General features: G+C 37.5%; 2 protein-coding genes across 12 annotated transcripts; one reads left to right on the top strand and one right to left on the bottom strand.

The window, feature by feature from the left end:
• Positions 1-12: 12 nt before the first annotated feature.
• On the bottom strand, positions 13-11,490 carry LOC103708320 (zinc finger CCCH domain-containing protein 8-like). The gene is made up of 12 exons (XM_008793198.3): positions 10,993-11,490; positions 8,606-8,853; positions 4,398-4,457; positions 4,196-4,294; positions 4,045-4,095; positions 3,745-3,966; positions 3,157-3,194; positions 3,015-3,061; positions 2,758-2,891; positions 2,572-2,625; positions 1,790-1,936; positions 13-460 (listed from the first exon to the last, which is right to left on the bottom strand). Exons 1-12 carry the CDS (start codon positions 11,357-11,359, stop codon positions 311-313), a joined length of 1,617 nt encoding a protein of 538 aa, XP_008791420.1. The 5' UTR covers positions 11,360-11,490; the 3' UTR covers positions 13-310.
• A 404-nt stretch (positions 11,491-11,894) lies between these two features.
• Positions 11,895-20,491, top strand: LOC103708318 (membrane-bound transcription factor site-2 protease homolog). Of its 11 annotated transcripts, none has more exons than XM_008793188.4 (12): positions 11,895-11,997; positions 12,444-12,750; positions 12,964-13,029; positions 13,916-13,982; positions 14,555-14,653; positions 14,727-14,830; positions 16,677-16,824; positions 17,074-17,154; positions 17,227-17,670; positions 18,102-18,428; positions 19,429-19,621; positions 19,701-20,491. In XM_008793188.4, exons 2-11 carry the CDS (start codon positions 12,662-12,664, stop codon positions 19,585-19,587), a joined length of 1,584 nt encoding a protein of 527 aa, XP_008791410.2. In that variant the 5' UTR covers positions 11,895-11,997; positions 12,444-12,661; the 3' UTR covers positions 19,588-19,621; positions 19,701-20,491. The 11 variants fall into 11 exon arrangements, with proteins under 11 accessions (XP_008791410.2, XP_008791409.2, XP_017698586.2 ...); XM_008793187.4 differs by having other exon boundaries at positions 19,429-19,613; XM_017843097.3 differs by having other exon boundaries at positions 19,429-20,491.
• The last annotated feature ends 535 nt before the right edge of the window (positions 20,492-21,026 follow it).

The raw sequence follows: 21,026 nt of genomic DNA on the forward strand, positions 1-21,026 counted from the left end.
GTTTTTCTTAGATGAACTTTCTGAAGCTGCAAAAGATGAAGTATAACAGATTGCTTTGCTACATGTCTTCAAGTATGAATAATTTAGAACTTTTTTTTGACACACTCAACACAATAACGATCAAGCAGGAATACTTGTCCAAAACAGCCAGCAGGTCAATCAAGTTCATCACACAATCAAGCAGCCATTGTCTTCAATAGTGACAGTCCTTAAAAACTAGCGACGCCCAAAGGAAAAGTTGACCCCCACACAGAATGAGGAAATTGTCCTCTTACTGCTGTCCGTCAGCCGGTGCAGCAGCAGACTTGTTCTACCCACTCTCGATAGCAGAGACACCATTTCCAGTCCCACTTCCAGCTGCCATTGCTACGGCCTCTCCGGGGGGCGGGTGGTCAAACTTGCATGTTGCGCCAAATTTGCATGTGCCTGTCTTCATGTAGAAGGAACAGATAACAGCATCCTGCAGTAACAGTGGCTTCTTGATTAGTGATTTAAACTCCTCACTATTTTAACAGTATGTATGGTTACCGCAAATGATAACAAAAAACTCTCCACCATATAGCACTTAGGATCCAGAAGTGCCTCTACAAAACAGGATTTGAATCTCATGGTGGAACTTGTAATGTATTGAATATGTAGCTAGCCCTTTGAGGAGCCATTTGTTCACCTTTTATGAATTTCTACTCCTACATGTTTTTTTTATATGATTTTCACCATGTAGGATAAAATATGAGTTCAATTATAACTACTACCTGTATCAGAAAATACCACATGACTTCCTTTTTCATGTAAAAACAACACCAGAACATGAAGTTCTGCAACCGTGCTGCAATGTTCGCAGTTGATGAACTACTACAATGTACCTAGTTTAGCATGCGCAATGCATGTTGGGTAGCATAGATGGATGTGATCCACCAATCTGATTGACATTTTTCATGTTATTGTCCATGCAATTTGATATATACACTTCCAGTTATGGTACGGGCACTTTTTCTCTTCCTGAGGGTAAGGATATAACTATGTTAGTATAAGATGAACCGGTTGTACAAGTCAACATGAATAATTCCTAGGTGCGCACATGGAGAGGCATTCTGGAGGTCGGATTTGGTATTGGAAGAGATACCTTATGGTCTTTCAATAGCTGAGCAAATTTAATTGTATTCTGTTAATTTTTGGAAGGACGAGAAATAACTATTTTTCTCTAGGCAATGCTAGCTAAAGCAAAATTATGCTCCAATGGAATAATCTACATTATGGAAGCCCAGCAGGGAAATGGGAACAGATTTTTCGTAGTTGGGTTTCAGGGTAATCTGCCTACTGGATCCAAGAGCTAAAGAAAAATCCATTTTGACAACCAAAACTTGATGCAAGTGCTCACTACTCTTCAGCAAAAAAAGACAGGACAGCATATACGGCAAGTCACTCTGAAGTACCAGCTTGGGTGGTCAATAACCTTTATTTTAAAGATCCAGGTGATGTATATTGGTGGCCCCAGTGAAACATCCAACAATGATATGCCTTATATTCTCCTGGTTTTGTACTTAAAATTATGCAGAATCTGGGATCCTCACATATGCAGATACAATAAACAATAGAATTGAGATCATTTAAATTCATACGGGAGGACATACCAGCTCAAACAAACAGTAAGTACAAACTAGACCACATCTTGAAAAAATTGATTTGCAGAATCAACATGGAAAGAGACTTACAAAATGACTAAGTGGATTAACTTCTAACAGAAGACAACTTATTAAACAAGTTTAATGCAATGGTTTCGGCATGTTACCTCTCTCCTTGGCAGCCCAGCAAGGGTAAGCTTGACATTCTGTTGAAGAGACTGCTTCGCATCTGATATTGGTGGTGCTGACCGGTCAAAAGGGTGGTGAAACTTGCATCTTTCTCCAAACTTGCACTGTCCAGTCTTCATATAGAACTGCATCCACAATTGTACACAACAATTATCAAAATGTTTTAGCAAACAGACATCCTTGAGACTTAATTAGTTGTACCGACATGGCTATAAAAGCAAGCATGAAAGAGTGAGAGAGAGTGAGAGAGAGAGAGAGGCAGAGAGAGAGAGAGAGAGAGAGAGAGACTCATGACTGCATAAATGTGGGCACAGAAGGATTATTGGTTTGATGAACAAGGTCAAGGTAGTTGAATCCTAAAATGGCATAATATACTATGAACTAGAAAAGCCATCTGAATAAGAAGAGAAAAATCTTATGCTGTAAGCACTATCAAGAACTTTACTACTTGATTTTGTCCAACATGATAACAAATATTATGTTATTGCTAAGACAAGTTAAATTGCCATTGCTAATAGTCAGTATACAGCTATGTATGGGCACATAAACATGAGACATACAGGTAGCAAATACTCGAAAGCATCTGATATGGTTGCATGTGGATCTCAGTAACATATTAAAAATATAGAAATTAGTATCCCGTAAATAGACCAGCATATAAAGATGAATTCTTGGCGACTCTTGTAATTGGTCCTAATGCCAAATGGGCTCTTGATGCAGTAAGTAGACCAGCATGAAAAGGAGGCTATTGGTAACATACATCACATTCAATTTCTCCAGGCCTTTGTGGATAGATAGTTGGAACGCCTCCAAGCTGCATCAACAAAAGGGGTATAATTATACCTGCTAATTATATGCAATTTGGCATATAACGGTGCATCTAATAACACTAATTAATCATCAATGACAACGCCATCATGATAGCTATTCTATTTCATTATCTTACTGATGCTTGGGCTGACTGCAAATTTATATTCTGTAAAAAGCTAGCCGCTGGATTTAATACTCCAAAAGGCAAATTAGTTGCTGGAGAAGGTATAATATCTTGTCCTAAAGCAGACGCCAATGGTGGATTAATTGCTGCATAAGACACCCAACCAAATGACCACTATTAAAAGGTATAAAGATAAATCTTGAGAATTCAGTAACATATTAAATCTAGAAAGCAATATGTATGTAACAATTAAAGTACAAATAACATACAATTTCTGTCAGGGTGGTTGTATCGGCAAGTAGCACCATATTTGCAGCTGAATAACAAAGAGAAAGTAAGGGTGTGACATGCTTAAATACTACAGAAAAAGATTGGGTCTCAAACAACTTGTAATCCTGCAGAAAGTTTTACCTGCCAGTCTTGAGGTAAAATGGACAATCTGTTTCACCCTACAATAAGAGAAGATGTAAAACAATGTAATTTACAGCATGCATGTCAAAAACAGTTAATCTTAATTAGTTAAGCAAATCAACTGACTGTTATTACTGGGCATATACAGCAATCATTACTAGAAATCTCGTTGCTGAAATTACTGAGATGCAAAGCAGAACAATGATGGGATATGAAGAAATTTTCTAATTGCCAGATAAACAGAATATAAAACATCAGAGCTCAGACAATATTACAATATCACATAGTTGCTTGTAATGCCATGACCAAAAGCAAACAATTTTGTTGATCAAGTCATTGGATCGTGGTACTCCATGACCTAGGATCAAATCTAACCTACATCCGGGTAGTTGGATGGGGCATAATCCCCTCTTTTTTCTCAGAAAAAAAGGGGAAAAGGCAAGCAATTTCAATTGATATATAGAATCCTGAACAAACTCCTTCATAGTTAATTCTATGTGATAAGGGAACTGCCAGTTTTCAATCATTAGTTTCTTTACTTTTTACCATGACCAGAAAAATGCGGACAAACGTTTATATGATTTTTACCGGTCGTATGGGAAGTCCCTTTGAATTATGCAGCAGAGCAGGGGTGATTGTAACATGCCCCTTTGCTGGCATTGGATCTCCTCCAGCAGCACCATCATCCTTCTCAGATTCCATCTGCCCCGTGTTACCAGTATCTTCTCCATTTGGTGGTATTTGAAAATCCTTTGGATGATGAAATTTACAATTTGGGCCAAACTTACATTTCCCAGTCTTCATATAGAACTGCAAAACATTTTAAGTTTACATCAAGAATAAAACAAGCAACCCCACAAAGGAATGCAAAAAATACAAACATCTCACCGAACATAATGGCTCCGATGGCCTCTCTGGTAACACTGAGTTATCAGCCCCCTGCAGTTGCATAAAATAAATATGGAGAAAGAGGAAAGAAGAGAAAGGGAAGGGTGGATGGAAAACCAGTAGGTGCATAAAGAAGATGCCAGGAGACTACCTCTCCACCTACTTCACCAACAGATGCATTTAGCATGTCCTTTGGATGGTTGAACTTGCATCGTGATCCAAATTTACATTTTTGAGTCTTCATGTAATACTAGACATCACAAGAACAATAATGCAAATTATACACAAAAACAGAGGGTTTCATGGAACAAGCAACGCAAACAAAAAGGATATGAATAAATCAAACTCCTTACAGGACAATCAGATTCTCCTGGCCTCTCAGGAAGAGATTCACTTGCAGGGACAAATGGGACCTGAAAAAAACAGGAAAAAGAAGTTACTAAAAATGAAACGGAAGATCAAACTGCTTATTGTTTAATGCTGGAAAAAAAAAACAGCAATTTGAGCTCACATCCCAGATTCTTCAAAAATTTGGCAATTTGATCTGGCTTACTAGGGTTCAACAAAATGTGGTCATCTTTAATTTTAAACATATCAGGTAAATAATGTGATCTGGACATGAAACAGGTTTCTAATGCTGGGTGTCTAAAGGAATTTGGCGTGGGAAGTTCTAATGATATTGGGTCAATAAATCTGAATGTTATTGACATGTTACAATATTGTTTTGTCATAAGCAAGATTAATAGCCCCATAATCTGATAAATTTAGTAGATCTATCATGATATCAGTTTAGACTTGACATATTTATTTAGAAGTGCCAGACTTCATTGGTGTTACAATTTGCTTGCCGATGAGTACTAAGTACTCATTGCTTAAACAAACTGTTTACCAGCTCTTTCATTCTAGTTGTGAATATTGTCAGATTTGGGTATCAAATAGACATCTGAACTCCAAAAGTTTTAGTAAATATCATACAGGTAGGTTTTAGTAAATATTAAAACAAACTGCACATATATGCGAAAGTAATTTTTATAAACACCCATCTCTCTTTCTCTTTGCACATAAATACTTTCCTAACACATCTTCCCCACGGCCTCAAACTGGCATTTTTTAAAATTCTGGTAGCAGCAGAGTATTTCATGAAATGAGCCAAACCGGGTCAATTCAAGGTAATGGTTTATTATAGCTTACACAATGACACCAAAATAAGAAACATATGTTATTCAGACAATCTGATAAGAGCTTCTAAATTTGTATGCACAGCCATCGACATCCACTTTTTTCATCTTCTGTCGATCCATGCAAGTTATAATACCTGTAACAGTGACATAATGAGACAGATATAACTCAGAGATACAACTTTCAATTATTCCATTAATAATATTTGAGAGTAACTAGCCAGCTTAACCCCTAAAAAATCTTATCAACCATATGACCAACTTGGAACACATAGTTAGATATGCTATAACTTCTTAGTTTCCATAATCCCCAAAAAGCTTCTAGCAGATAGGCCTAAGAGACTTTGTAACTCCATAGAAAGTACATGCCACCAGTACATTCCAATATTTAAAAGCCTTGTAGCTTAAAATGGTTGCCCTCCCTCATATAATAAAAGCTAAGTATATTACCATATCTGCCAGAATCTTATTACATTATGCAAAAGTCAGTGAAACCTAACATGTCGACCACAGTGGATTTGAATTTTCAAAAGAAATACCAGGCAGTTTGGATGAGGTATGAATGACCTCATCATGTTTAGCTATCCACACTCTTCCTGTGTTATCCACTTGCTGGTGTATAGACTTCATACAGTGACAAATTAAATTTCATACTTTAATATCATCATAATTTTAAATTATGACACCTGAACGGTAGCCCTGTCTATAGTCATACCCGCAGTCATTTTTTCAGCTGCCAAACAAAAGAAAGGTCATCAGGTGCTCTTTCCATGTCTTATTCAACATTATAATAGCATTCAAGTCAAAGATACCTGATAGTCCACAAACCTAGGCTTTAACAATATTGCTTTCATTAAAAAAAATAAAGTATTAAAAATAATAATAATAAAAGACCAGGAAATGATTCTTGAAAGACTAAGGTCTAAAACCTTAATGCATTACTCTGACAAGAATGAGATGTCCCTAAATATTAAACTCTCTCGCTGCAAAATGGGCCACTTTATATAGGTTCATCCAAGGTTCGTAATCTTGGCATTGGACCTTGTACCGGTACCATGTTAATACAGTGTTGGTACACCCGAAAGGTTGATACAGTAATCATACACCTGATATAGGATGGTACGCACCAATACTGCGAATCTTTTCACTTGTTTAGACAAAAAATAAAATTAAAAATAAACTTGCAATGAATATTGATGAGTTTCGTATCATTTATTAGTTATTCATTGCATATTTGATCATGTCTATGCTGCTTAAAATAAATAGGAGCCCCAAACTAATTTCACAGAAATATAAGACAGCAACTAATTACAAGCACAATTATTCCTCAAATGTACTTTTTTTTTTGAAAATCATAATCAAGTATCACAATCTCGGTACTAGGTCGGTATGTTACAGTTTTGTATAGTATCGGCACTTGGTCGGCAAAAGCATACCGGTACAATATTGGTTCACTATTTTTTATTTTATTGTTTGTCATGGCTATTTTCAGGTTTAGGGATCTTGCAAATATGATTATAAGGTTGTTTTAGTGTTAATTTATTTCATATTGATCCCAGAGATTGTATGATTGCTTGGTGAATGCAATTATAATAAATAAAAATAGACAATGCATAGTTTTTATCTTGAAACTGAAAATATCAAATATATTGAATTACCAAATACATACCAACATCTAGTCCCTCATGGAGTGTCTATGCCGCTCATAGATGTCAAGATCTCATTCATAATCGAGACCAAAATACAGTATATCATAAAATCATGCCAAGCTATAAAATTTTGGCATAATCGTAAGGGGAACATGTATGATCTTGGCTTGGATTGGGGCTCAAAACCACAAAAAATTTCTCCCCCGATTTTCCTCACCTTCCACCATTCCCTTCATGTTCTCAGCAAAACAGAGAGGAGAAAGGCATTACGATGCCTTCCCCTCCATTTTTACTCATGGGATGGCTCGGGACCGACTCAAACTGACTCATACCAAGTAGAATGTTCCGCTCGATTTGGACCAAGTCCTAAACCAAACCAGCAAACCAATCCAATTTTGCACCAATTCGAGTCAGGCTGGTTTTGCAAACCTTTATTACAAACACTATCGTATAAACAATTTGAAAGAAATTGAATGAAAAAGTTGAGAATAATAATAGTGAATGTCTCCTAATTCTAACACAACAAAACACATTTCACAGACCAACTCACGTGTTGACTAGCATACATCAGTGCAAGTTACCAACTTTCAAGCACAAACAAGAAATTGCAAAGCAAGGCATACATTTTACGTTTTCAGAAGTCTCTCAATAGAATATTAATTCACAATCAAAGATAATTTCTCTAAATTCATAGTTGTGTCTCAACCATACATATAAAGCCACAAACAAAAAAATTAAAACCATCCAAACAACTCACTAGATGGATAATCCAAGTAGTGCTCTTTACACACACAGATACACACACACAAAACCATATGCGTGTGTGTGCATATGCTTATAACTCAAGTGGAGCTAACTTGTGGTTAGACTTTAAGCCACTTTTTGAGCATCATGACTACCAAAGTACAAAAGATGATATTCTCAAACTTCAGCTTTGAAATAAGAACAAATAGCCTGCACTAACATGAATGAAGCAATGTCGTGGGAAGGATTTTGGAAGGATTCTGGAAATGAATGCTAATGACTGTGCCAGAATTATTTCTGGAAAAAAGTGATTTGCATCTCTTCCAATACTTCCACAAAAACTTAGACAATAGATGTAGAAATCTGTAGGGGGCTGCATTCTGCATGCAGAAGAGTTATTCCTAAATAGGTCAATGAAATAGTACTCTCTAGGAAACAAAAAGGCAAAAGATGTTCAAAGCCCGCTAGCATAAATAAAGGGACCCAAGATATATTTTATGACAACAGACATTGATGGAAGTGCAAACCGGCAATGCTAAGAGTCTACCTACTCTCTACTCAAGCAAAATTTAGCCTATCACTTATTTATTATGGTGCTGAGAATAACCTGAAAGACTCTTGCTAGCATGAAAGTAAATTGTTTACTATAAAATAAGTAGGAAAGTGTTAGCTTTCCAGGTCACATAATGCAAAATGCTATAAAAAAGCATTAGAGTTATCTAAGAGATATATATTCATGTATATTAAGCAATATCCTCTCGAGCAAAATATAGTGGAAATTTAAATGTGGTAATCATAACATAGTAGAATTTATAAAATAAAGATCAGATAAATTTTTGACTACCAGTATAGTATACAAAAATAACCAAATTGCACTGGTCCCTTCATGTAAAATAAAGACTAAATATGGTTTACGGTATTATTACATACTAATAAATCAACTATGTAACTAGTACCCACTATATAGAAATAGCATTAACAGATGGTCACCTCTTTCCAGTCTGGGATTCCACCCTCAGGAACCCAAATAGGATGGTCGAACTTGCAGGAATTTCCAAATTTACATGTTCTTGTCAACATATAGTGAGTACAGTCCTTCTCTCCTGGTCGCTGTGGATATATGGGAAGATTGCTGGCAGTTTCAAGTCTAGAGCGTTTGACCAAAGAATTTGAAGAAAATAAAGCATCACTTTGCCCAATAGTGTTATGGCTTCCCAGAATACTCTGATTGTAGAGAGCTATACGTAGATAATACAAAAAAAAATTATAAAACTGCAGTATACATAGATTATATTACAAAATCATATGTTGAAAATAAATAGTATAGTACTGAACCTGAATGCAGAATATCATAGAGGACCTGACTCCAGTGATACAAAATAAATCTAGTCCTATATACATATAATTCAAATACAAAGAATATAACCCATCTAAAAGTCATTGATCATACTACTTCAGAAGTTTTGCAGTCATTGATCACACAAATTCAGTAGTTTTGCAGTATAGCAATACTATAAAAGCTAGGTAATCAAACTGTAATTGTACATAATAAAGTAATCAACAAAGCAAAACAACCATATTAGGTATGTACATATTTGAATTTCAATAATAGTAAATTACATAGCTAAACTATGTGAAGTGGATTAAATCTAAGTAAGAAAACTTTGCACTCGGGCTTGGTCATAAGTTGGCCAAAATATCTTATACTTGCCCGGACCCTATTACTTTTTTTTTTTGAAGCTCTAGATAGAGAAGCCACTTCATCTTCTCTTCCTTAGTGAGATCCAAAGGTGGAGGAAATGGAAGTCCACTTAGTAATATATAAGATGAGATAATGCTACTTAGGGCATGTTTAATGTTGCTTCTGTTTTATAACAGGAGAAGGAGAAGCCAGAAGCTTGTTTTTTTAGCTTCTCCTAAAAGTACTTTTCCGACTTCTTCTTCTTATAAAAAACACTTTTCAAAAAATATTACAAACACTTATGTTTTTAGGCAATGCACTTTTTTTGCTTTAAAAGTCAAAAAAGCACTTCCTTTAAGCAATACTAAGCATGCCCCGAGAACAATAAACTAAAAGGATTGTGTTCAAAGAAGTCATGCAGATGCCCATGGCAACAGGTGCAGGCGGGGTGTTTTGTGGTGTGGGTGGGGGGGAGAGAGGGGGGGGGGGGGGGGGTGGGTAACTGATTCATCCTATGATGTGAGCCTTAAAATATATATGTCTGCACAAATATATAACGATTGACGGAACTCTTCCTCTCTTTTTTTACCAAGTGTAAGTAACAGCAAAAACAAGTTTTTGCCAAAGTTCCCAATCAGTTGGCCCATTAGTTGATTAAGAACTGCACCAGATTTCCCGAAAGCCATGATGTTACCCCATTTAACAATCCGTATATTATTTGACTACTGTAATTAACATCAGATAATTTGGAGAATACTCTTCTTACAATCATGGAAATATCAATAAAATGTGCTGGAAAGTCCCCAAACCATCAATAGTCATGTTAATACCATCACCACTAATTTGACTCTTCATTCACCAACCTGTTGCCCTTGTGAACTTCTTGTAACAACCAGTGATTTGACTACACGTGGCACCATTTATTGGATGAGTTAACTAGTACAGAATTTTTTCTAAAAAAATATTTCCTTCAGTATTCGTATAATAATTCCCAGTGTCTACTTATTCTTATCATATCTGCCACAAACAATTTGTGGCATACATTTAAAGTTTTTGCTTTTAATAATGCAACGCTTCACAATGTGAAAATTGCTCTGACAGATATGAGCAGAACAAATGGAAGATTTGTTGAAGCTCCTTGAGAATATCCTCACCAAACAAAAGCTGAGTACTGACCAGAAGAATTTTGCAGTCCAAGCTCGAGAAAAGAGCATGTCAGTGAGAATCAACACACACACAAAAAAAAAATCTTAGACAAGGAGAGTTAGCAATAATAGGTAAAAGGTACTTGAAAAGAGCATGAGACCAATAAATCCTAGAAACAAATCTCATGAATCTTTTACCATCAATGTGAAATAAGTAAAATCTTATTGTTAGTAGAGATAACAAATAGGGCCAACGAAGCCTTTTTTGCCATCACTTCTAGTTAATAATCAAATCCCTCTTAATCAAGAAAAAAAAGCCTAATCTCAAACCATCCAAACTTTCAGAGCGATCTCAAAGATCCTCGGTGTCATCCCAGGGTATAACAACCAACAATCCATTCCTTGATTCCATTCCAGATGGAAGACCTTTTCACATCGAGTTTTATCTCAAACCAACCAGCCTATTAAACTACACGACGCCTCAAAAATTTCTTAGAAACAATCCAAAAACGATCCAACAAAACTAAGGGCAAGGGCATCGAAAATCTAACCTTCCACAGACCGCTTTGCACCACCGACCGCCGACGGATCCAAAGCCGAACTCGCGTACAACGCCGGCGACGCCACCGTCCCGATGCCTCCGCCGATCTTGCCCGCCGCCGAGAAGCCCCCGGCAGCGCCGAACCCAGCGATGTCGCTGCCGTGGAGCCTCATGGATCTATCTCCCGGCTTCGAATACAGCGATAACATCCGATCGGAGTACATGGCTGTGTCCGCGGCGGGGAATGTGTCGACGCTGGAGAGCCTGGAGGAGCCGCCGTCGGAGAGGTAGGAATTCGTGGCGCGCCGCGAGTAGAGCGAGGAGGCCCCGCCGCCTCCTCCGAAGCTCGAGCTATAGTTATAGATCTGGTTGGACATTGACGGCGAGGGCCGAGGGGAGACGAAAGCTAGGTTTTTAGAGGAAACCGTGAGAAGAGAGGAGCCCACTTGGGCTCGGAAGGGAGGAAAGGGTAAAGGCCAGTAAGCGCCGCTCGGGCGGGACGATCCGACCTAGCTTAGAGGGGCTTAAAATAAGAGCAAAAAAAGTAGTCTAGATGATCGTCTGTGGATGATACAACGCGGTGCACTCCGTAAGCTAAACTTGATTGGTTTGTGCGGTGGGACCCACGCGATGCAGTGAACTCATCGTGCTGCTGATTCGTTCAAACCACTGCACTGTGTCTCCCCCCTCGCACGTAGATCCAAGATTCCTGGTTGTGTCTTACCAGGAGTACGTGACGTTGCGATGTAAGTATGTAACCGCCCCACGGGAGATTGTATGCAAAATCGCTTGCGAAAGGCATGAACTAATCTCGGCATAAACAGTGACGACATTAGATAACTTAACATCACCAATTTTACGGAAAACCCCTTATCAAATAAAAATTGTCATATAAGCTTCTTCCTAAGTAAATAAATAAATCTACTAGCCTCTAACCAGCTCTCCTCGTCTCCTTTCCTATGGCAGAGCAGAGTTGGGCCTCTCCAATCGACGTTAAAACCTCACCGTCCTCCTGGTAACACGATAACGACCCTTGTCTTAATGATTTTTACCTGCTTATGGTTCTCGCCTTTCTCCTCCAATTTCTTCATCCATCCCTCGCGATGGTTCTTTCCTTCCCTTCCTACCTTCCCTCTCGTCTCCTCACGCGCACATCGTCTCTCTTTGTTTTCGCTCTATCTCAACCATCGGTCAGTCAAGCTAGCATGCCATCTTTCTAACCACTTGTTTGATCTTTCTTTGAGGAGCATGAAATGCATTCTCGCTGTTCGAAGAAATGCCTGACTGACTCTACTTGTTGTTACTAGCTTGTATTCATTTAAAAATTTTAAACTTTAATGGTCGATGACTATTGCCACTGTGGATCCTTGCTCTTATCTGGATGCATCAATAAGTTCCTAGAAGTTGGATATATATTTCATGTCATTAGTTAACCTTGATTCTTTTCTCCATCCATGCAAGGTTCTTGATTGGGAGCTGTAAAGCCAACTTGGGTAGAAATTAGGATTGCTCTGACTCAATGATTCCCTAGGTCACCAAAGTGAAGTGCTTAAAGTTACTTCGCTAGCGGCATGGGACAAAATCCTTATCATCCGTAAAAAGAGAAACTCTGTCTCTTTTGCACCCAGGAAGCTTTTGGAATCATCCATCTACTCCGACCGGCGAGAAGAACTGTCAAAATGGCAAACCGATGGACCAGAAGGCGCAGAGAGGTGCAGACCCGCTTGCCACTGCACGTGAGCCATCCATCCAGCTCCATCTCGTACTGGTATTTCCCTCTCTCTCCCAAAATGTCTTGAGGCTCGGTACCAACTAGGCGGTTGCGTAGGCTACCACCCATGACAACAGGGTGACTTGCTAATCCCTTTGCCATCAAACTGCTGTCTCAGTCTTGCTTAACTGGAGCAGCTGCATCGTAATATTTAATTCTGTCACAATATTATGTATGCAACTTATCAAATGGAATCTCATTAATTTTCAGGTATTGTGATTTCAAGATTTATAACCTCAATGAACGTCTATTCTCTTTCGGATGCCGATATGCCAGGTAACTGACCTTTGCAAATTTTTCATGGCTTTTTTCGTTTCAAGTTTTCCATTCTTTACATAGGATGTGATATATGTGGTCTATACTTCATATATTGTTGTTTACTGGATAGACTTTGAATGAACAAGCTTGTTTCAAGTTCTGAAAAAGAAGTGAGAAAGAAAGGAAAGCTGCCATTAACTATTTAGTAGCTAATTTATGAGAGCACCTTGCTCGACATTGTCATCCACAAATTCACTTCACATTACCCTATGAAATCATGCTGTCTGTCTTGTCTAAGTCGTAGATTACTCACCCACTTCTAGCGTTTTATAAGGGAAATCAAATGTAGATAAACCAGTTTTGAGATGCGTAGTGTGAGGTTTTTATTAATTGCTCGTCAATAAATTCTGAACCTAGTGATTGTTAGAGTACCTTGCCATCCTTTGGAAGGCTGTGGCTTTTGACAAACTCCGTGCTTAGTTCAAGCCATTACTATTTAGATTTTAGACACTTAATATTATAAGCCTCTTCATGTGTCATATGCTCAGGGCACTTGGACAATTCATGACATCTTATAGAACTCCTTGTTACTTCATATGATTGTGTCATGATCACAACATGTTTCCATGTCAATAGTTGACTCTTTTTGCAAAAGAAGTCAAGTCAAACATTACATTAGAGGAGGTTCTGCCAACTTCATTAAGTTGTCAAGTCTAACATACATATTATGTCTATTCATTAGTTGTCTGACATTACATTACCTAATTTAACAAACAACTCGTTCTTTCTACTTATGTTTATTTTTTGCTATCATATTCTTTTGCATGCAGTTTTTCAGTAGTTCACATTGTCATTTAGCACTTGGCCTGTTGATTTGCTGATTGCACAATTTTTGATTCAACAGATTTCTGCGTGTTTGGTTCACAGTGGGAGTTGCCTTCAGTTTCATGGCTCTACTTGGAGTTTCAGTGGTTAGAGATGGTTCTTTATTTGTTGCATACTGCATGTACCATTGAAACCATCCATCTGTGAGCCCTTTAGTTATATGTTATCTGCAGATCGAAGAGTCATCATCCTTCTGCACTCTAAACAGGGTCATATATAAGTTAATGAATCCATCAGCTTCCAATAATCTCTGGATAAAAAAGCACCATATGGCAGAATATACCGATAACTCTAGAGACTGAAATTGTTTGTTCTGAGGTCAAAGTGTCATGCAACATCAGCTGTCCCATAAGGCCAATGACTGTGTCCCTATTGGCTGTCGTATTATTAACAGTCTTAAGTAGTTCAGATTATGATCCAAGAAGTAGGGTACAAACTAAATTCCTATTTCACCCTATGCAAATTGATTGCATTATTTTGATATAGACTTTTTATGTTTTCGTATACCAATTTTATGGTGCGTATCTAGGGATCCATGTTCAATGCAGTTTCCACAGTAATTCATGTCATGAGATTCAAATCAATTATTACCAATTATTTTTGGAGGCAAAATTAAGCAATCCTGATTCACTTGCTTTTTGTTTTATATGACTGGCAGATGCTACTCTGGGATTCAGCTGGGCCTTTTCATCTCCGCAGCAGAGATATGGAGATTAACAGTCTTTCAGTGAGTTGGTTGTTTGGCACCTCTCGTTTGGTTAGTATTAGTTGAATAATTGGAGTCTGCATGTCTGAAAATGCTGGAATATTTATTATTTTCATATATGTAGGTACCTGGATTGAGCTTATCAATAATGGACACTGGCATTATGATAGTTTCAACACTGATATCTGTTGCATTACATGAATTCGGACATGCTGTTGCTGCTGCAAGGTCCATTCTCTTCCCTTTTACTAATTGTATAATCTTTCAGCCATTCGATGCCATTTTATTGAAAGAAGAAGGATAGCAAGATATTGCTTATTCTCTCTGGTTTAAGCTGTAACTTGTTGGTAAACATTAAGTGCAACTCCTGATTAGCAACTTGTTTCTGATAACAACTGTACAAAATTCTACTTTTCTTTCTGCTTTACATGATGAAGAATATTCTACTAGCGATGGGTGTCATATTGGCCGTCTTGAAATCATTATTTAGATTTAAAACTGGATGCATCAAGGAAAAGCTTTATTGTTTTCAAATATACTGGTAATCATCAAAATGGATGATATCAAACTACGGTTACTATGCTTTATAAAACATATAAATTATCTCCACGCAATGCCTTGAGGTCAGTGTATTCTATAATTCTTCCAAAATCTGATTTATGTCTTCAAAAAGAAGGTAAAGAAGCGAGCATACAAGAAACCAAGAGGACTATGTTTTGAACCGGGTTCTCATCATATTTATCGGCTCTAGCATTATGAACAACAAGAAGCCTTGGACCACTCCTTTAAAGCAAATTCTCATCATAATTGTCATTTACAAGCGCGATTGCATAGGCATGAAAGAAATACTGCGATGTAGAATATAAACGTGAGTGTGATGACTTCACAATGTTAGGTAGCAGTGATTTGACTTAGGATTATGCTGAAGATTCGAGAAAAGTAGATGGGAAAATATCAAAGCCATGCTCATCAAAGAGAAGTTTCATTTGGTATTTCTCTTGTTGTTGTATTATGCAGTTCTTTGCTTAACTTTCCTCAAAAAAGGATATTATTTTACTGAAAGTGGTAAGCTGGTCAGCAGAAAGCATAAGGAATCTATTAATAAGAATTTGTAGTTCTTGACGAGTAATGAACTGTTTCATGTGAAGCAACAAATTGAAGCTTGTTCTTGTAGTAATCTTGACAAGCTTCAGATAGTCTGCACTTATCATGTAAGAAACCTTGGATTTTGTGGATTGTCAAACTTTTTTCTAATTGAATTTATTTATGTAATAATATGGCTTTTTAAGGATTTTGGATCTTTTATTCTTGATAACCATCCATAACCATCAACCTTCAACCATCAATCATTGTCCTAATTATGTGGTATCAGTTCTTTCACTTCCTCGCCAGTCAATCCTCTTAGGTTGCTGCTGGTGCCACTATAAGCTTTCCTGAATCTCTTTCTTCGTACCGTCTTATAACTTTTCCTTCCCATGACCCTTGAAAAAAAACTGAGTTCTTCATCTTGCTGGCACCTTTATATATCTTCATGCCAAACTTAATTCTCACTTGATGTGTTTTCTGTACTTGTGTTATACTCTTCCTCTAGCTGACACACCTCAACATTCTTATCTCTGCCATGTGCATTTTGTGTCCTTTGACCCTCTACGGTGCTCAACATTTGAATTATAGAAGATTGCAAGAAAGCAGCATATGGAACATTCTTAACATGCGACTCATTCTTCTATAGCTTGCAATGCAGAAGATGTTGAAGCTTGATTTAGATCAAGGTTGTGACAAATGCATGACGCAAATGATGTTAACATTAATTTGTAGGCACTTAACATGTCTATTGTTTCAATGTGGAATGCCACAAACACAAATTAGCACTCTGAATTATACTATATTTGTGATATGCTTGTGCTAGAATAAAATTTGTGTTTTCTAATGGTGTTTCTGATGCTTTATAAATGACTCTCATTAAAATTATTTGAGTAAAAAGAGTCCATAGGAACTATCAGTTCATTAAATATATTTAGCTTCTGATGGTTAGTTTCTCATCGGTACTATATGCATTTCCAAGAACAAACAGTGAGGGCCTTCAAATAGAGTACATTGCCATATTCCTAGCAGTCTTGTTTCCTGGAGCCTTGGTCGCTTTCAACTATGATATGGTGCGGAGTTTACCTCATTTTGCTGCCCTTCGAATATATTGTGCAGGGATCTGGCATAATGTAATGGTGAGTTATATTTTTGTGTAAATTTCCAGCAAAATGTATGTCATTTCTAACCCAATATCCTAGCCACTATGTTGTACCCGTCAGATTTCGTGTAGTTATAGGTAGAGTAACTAGTAATATGCACGATATGCGGTCGTCATGAATTAATGTATGGGGAATATGTTGCTAGTTTGCTGCATCAGTTTGCCTTTTGTCATGACACTGCCTCATATTTTAAAACAGCAATGCTTATGTACTTCTCGTTTCTAGTTTTGTGCAGTTTGTGCGCTAGCATTGTTCTTACTTCCTCTAATCTTGCATCCTGTTTATTTACACAATGAAGGCCCCATGGTAAGTCCCTTTATAGTCAGTAATTTGTTTCCCACTGATATTCTTTTGTTTCTGAATCACGTGTTGCAACAGGTTCTGGGGGTGCCCCAAACATCTGCCTTATCTGGATTTTTGTCTCCTTACGATGTTATTGTATCGTTGGATGGTTCAAACATCAAAAGTCCTCAAGAATGGATGAAGAAGATGGCTCAGATTAATGCCCAAATACTTCCTAAATCTACCTACCTGGAAGAGTCTCTACATTCTCAGGCTGTTAGTGGTAGAAAAGGATATTGCATCCCTAATTCTTGGGTAGAAGAGAGCAGAAGTGAGCAGTTCTCTTGTCCTGATGAACTTACAGCTTTTGTGCGCATATCCTGTTCCAATTCAAGCTTGTTAGTTGGGCGTGGAGATAGTGACAAGGACAAAGTAGAAGATAGACATTGCTTGCCTGCTAAAGATGTGGTCAAGTTAAAAAAATGCGGAGATGAATGGGAAATGACTGGAAATGAAAGAAGCCATTGTGCATGTTCAGAGGTATGAAAACTTCTATCTAACATAGATTACCACCTAAGGACCAACTCATCCAGGTATTTTTACTTTTCAAGCCGCACATAAATCTTAAAGTTTACTATTTCATTGCTAAGCTTTGTTCCCTACTCAAGTAAAACAATAATATGCATGTGAAGATTGAGCAATACACTTGAATTTTTAGGCTGCTTGGTTATTGGATCAAGCATCTCTCAAATGAAAAACTGATTGCTTTCTCAAAAACTGTATGAGGTCATGAATGCATATTTCCAATATTATCTTATTTCTCAGCATAAATGCATCCTGGTGTCTTTCCAAAATCTAAACATTTGTGTTTTTTCTCACCAATCAAACTACCATAAAATTATTTTATTATCTTTTTTATTAGTGTGGTTTGATAGTATATCTAATCATATGGATTTGAACAATGGCAACAGGAAGAATCTTGCATGGCACCTGTTCAGATACCAGGCTTGTCATGGGTTGAGATCTCTTATTCAAGCCCATATTCTTCGGAGTGCTTGAAGCTAAGAAGAAATTTATCATCAACATATTCTGAAAATAACTCTGGATCAACTTCATGTGGGGGGTCTTTTGTATATGTTGGTGATGTGCCCTCGGTGGCATATTCCATTCAATTATCAGCATATCAGCCCCGATGGTCATCAATTATTTTTAGTGCATATTTACCATATGTACTGGAGAAGCTTTTGGGGTGTGCCTTCCATGTGTCTGCAACTTTGGGTTTACTAAATAGCTTGCCAGTAAGTCATAGTGCAGTATATCTATTTTCTGAAAATTCTCGAGCATCATGGTTCTTTTACCAGTTTACTTGCATTATTTGATTCTTCCTGCATTATATGCTATATTGCAGAATGACAATTTATAAGTACATAAGAAACCCTTGCTCATTTTTCACATTAGCATTAGTATATTCCCCCCCTTTATGAAATAAGTTTTTGCTGAATAGCATTGTTTATAGAATTGAGTTTTGCATAAAAAATCAACTTATTTATTGATTTGCAAGAAAGGACAGTTTTTTTTGTGCAAAACGAAACACATTTAGGAGTCCTTCAGCAATTTTGTCCCGGGTATCACAGGTCCGAAACATACAAATGACCTCTTTGTACACGAGGGTAAGGCTGCGTACATTTGAACCTCTTAGACCCCATAGTAGTGGGAGATTTGTTTTCTAGGATGCCCATTTTTAGTCAGACGGATAATACACAAATTTAAAATGTCCAATACACATTAACTGAATGCCTGATCCACATATTTTGAATATCCATTATTCAATTGTTTAGACTACAGCATGTCTCATACTAAATCCAGGAGCAATATCATCAGGAAGCTTCTAAATGTGAATCATTCTGCAAAAAGATAAATCTGAATTCTGATCTTTTCTTGCAAAACCAATAATTAAGTGGATATGTTATGCAAAGTCCTCTATATGAAAGCTAACATCTGCAAAATGACTTCCAGTGTCTTTCTTTCATGTTTTTTCTATAGTAGTCAGATGCATTGTATTTACTTGTAAACCTCTAGCTTGTGCTTAGCTTTAGCTCAACCATTTCATCATGTTACAAAATGTCACTTTATTTAAGTGGTTTCAGCTATCAAATTCTATAAAAAGCTCTAGCTTATCGATGAATTTCAAATTTTCTTGTCATTTCTTGTAGCACATCTCTCTGTCTCAAGAATGACAACATACACAATTCTATACATTTTAATACTGCTTTCTCTAAACATGCAATTTTTTTATAGGTATATTTTCTAGATGGTGAATCTATTCTGGAGACTAGTCTTTGCTACATCACCTGGCTAACTCCAAGGCGGCGGCGTGGAGTCCTTAGATTTTGCCTTGCTACAGGGACTCTCTTATCCGTCATTACCATTCTGAGAATCCTTTACTCCATCCTATGAGATGGAATTAACTTGAATTATCACAGGTCGTATTGTGAGTTGATCTCTTCTTCCTTGGGTTTTTCTTATCCGGACCGGTGGAGTTCGATTACTAATTTCTAAAATTATTACAGAGACAACTCAACAAGGCAGTTCTGCTGAAAAGCTTATCACCAAAACCAGTATTCAGCTTGCTTTGGCATGTTAGCACCGACCTGGGTTCTGGTTTTCATCAATTGTCTCAGCATATGCTTGCCAGATTGTAAACTGTCCATGCATTGCGGACTGACGTAGAATGGTATCCAGCGAGAGACCTAGCGACAGAGCCATGTCGAGCATCATGTGGGAATCATCCTAAGATTAGTTCTCAAGCTGCAACCTCATTTGGATGGATGTGCTGAAAAAAGGTTTCACCGACTGCCTGAGTCTTACTCAAACCCAGCTTGGGGTACATCTGGGCTTAAGACCACATAATATCCGGGCTTCTGTTTTGTTCTTTTCTTGAACCCAATCTGTAGCAAACCGAGGGCGAGCAGTCTACGGCGCTCTGCACCATTGCCAGGGAAAAGGTGGGGATCTGTACACAGGGACTTTGGCAAATTGGTTCTTCTAACCTTGCTGGAGACTTGGTAGTCATCCATTGTCTTGCTTTTTCTGTAGGGAAAAACAAAATCTAAACTGCTATAAATGTTCTTTTTTTCAATTTATTGTGTTGGAACTTGGGAGCCTTGTGAATTAGGTCCCAGATGTTTTTGAAGAGGATCATAATGTTTTGAACAAAAGTACAAGGCCTTGTGTGCTACTATGAGTGAACGACAGGAGATGTACAATTGAGAAAAGGATCTATGATCAAGGTGGGCGTTGTCATCCTTTTTTATATTTGTTGTTGAGAAATAAGAGGTGGGCTTTGAATTTGTTGTGGGTCTCTGAAGTTGCTGTTAGTAACATGAACTTAAATGCGTGCATGGTTACGTTGCCACGTATGTCATGCAATTCGATGCCATGCGCAAATCGACTATGGCTTTGCACGGATGGGGCAATCGACAGATGCTGTTTTCGAAGAGAACTTTTTCACGGGAGCAACCAAAAAATAGCATTGATCTCCTATTTATCCCTTTCCTGCGTCGCCCGAACATGTTCTTCTTTTTTAACAAAAAAAAAACATGTTCTTCTTTCCTGGAACCTTCATCCAGAAAAAGACAGGGTTTGATCGATTTCATCCTAACATCCACGTTTTTCCTAAATTATCATTTGTTAATTATCTAGTTAATGAACAATGCAATCACAAGGACAACTTGTGAAGTGTTGTATAATCTTCTTTGAAATTATGACTTAAATGAAAATGTGTCCGGCTCTTAGCCTCGCATTATTATCCCCTTCACTTTTCTTGCTTTTTTTAAAAATAAATGGAAAACTTAAAGTGAAAATAACCGTTGCATATTGTATATAACATGGCTGAC

The sequence above is a fragment of the Phoenix dactylifera genome, chromosome 11 (genome assembly GCF_009389715.1).
Source record: "Phoenix dactylifera cultivar Barhee BC4 chromosome 11, palm_55x_up_171113_PBpolish2nd_filt_p, whole genome shotgun sequence".
In the NCBI taxonomy this organism is placed as follows: Eukaryota; Viridiplantae; Streptophyta; class Magnoliopsida; order Arecales; family Arecaceae; genus Phoenix; species Phoenix dactylifera.

Bases quoted from the DNA above. Each gene is read 5' to 3' on its own strand.
- LOC103708318 (XM_017843097.3), top strand. From the start codon at position 12,662: ATGGCAAACCGATGGACCAGAAGGCGCAGAGAGGTGCAGACCCGCTTG. The intron at 14,654-14,726 runs GTTAGTATTAGT...TCATATATGTAG, and splicing joins TGTTTGGCACCTCTCGTTTG to GTACCTGGATTGAGCTTATC. The intron at 18,429-19,428 runs GTAAGTCATAGT...ATTTTTTTATAG, and splicing joins GTTTACTAAATAGCTTGCCA to GTATATTTTCTAGATGGTGA.
- LOC103708320 (XM_008793198.3), bottom strand. From the start codon at position 11,359: ATGTCCAACCAGATCTATAACTATAGCTCGAGCTTCGGAGGAGGCGGC. The intron at 4,295-4,397 runs GTAAGGAGTTTG...TGTGATGTCTAG, and splicing joins CAGGAGAATCTGATTGTCCT to TATTACATGAAGACTCAAAA. The intron at 3,062-3,156 runs GTAAAACTTTCT...TTTGTTATTCAG, and splicing joins TTTTACCTCAAGACTGGCAG to CTGCAAATATGGTGCTACTT.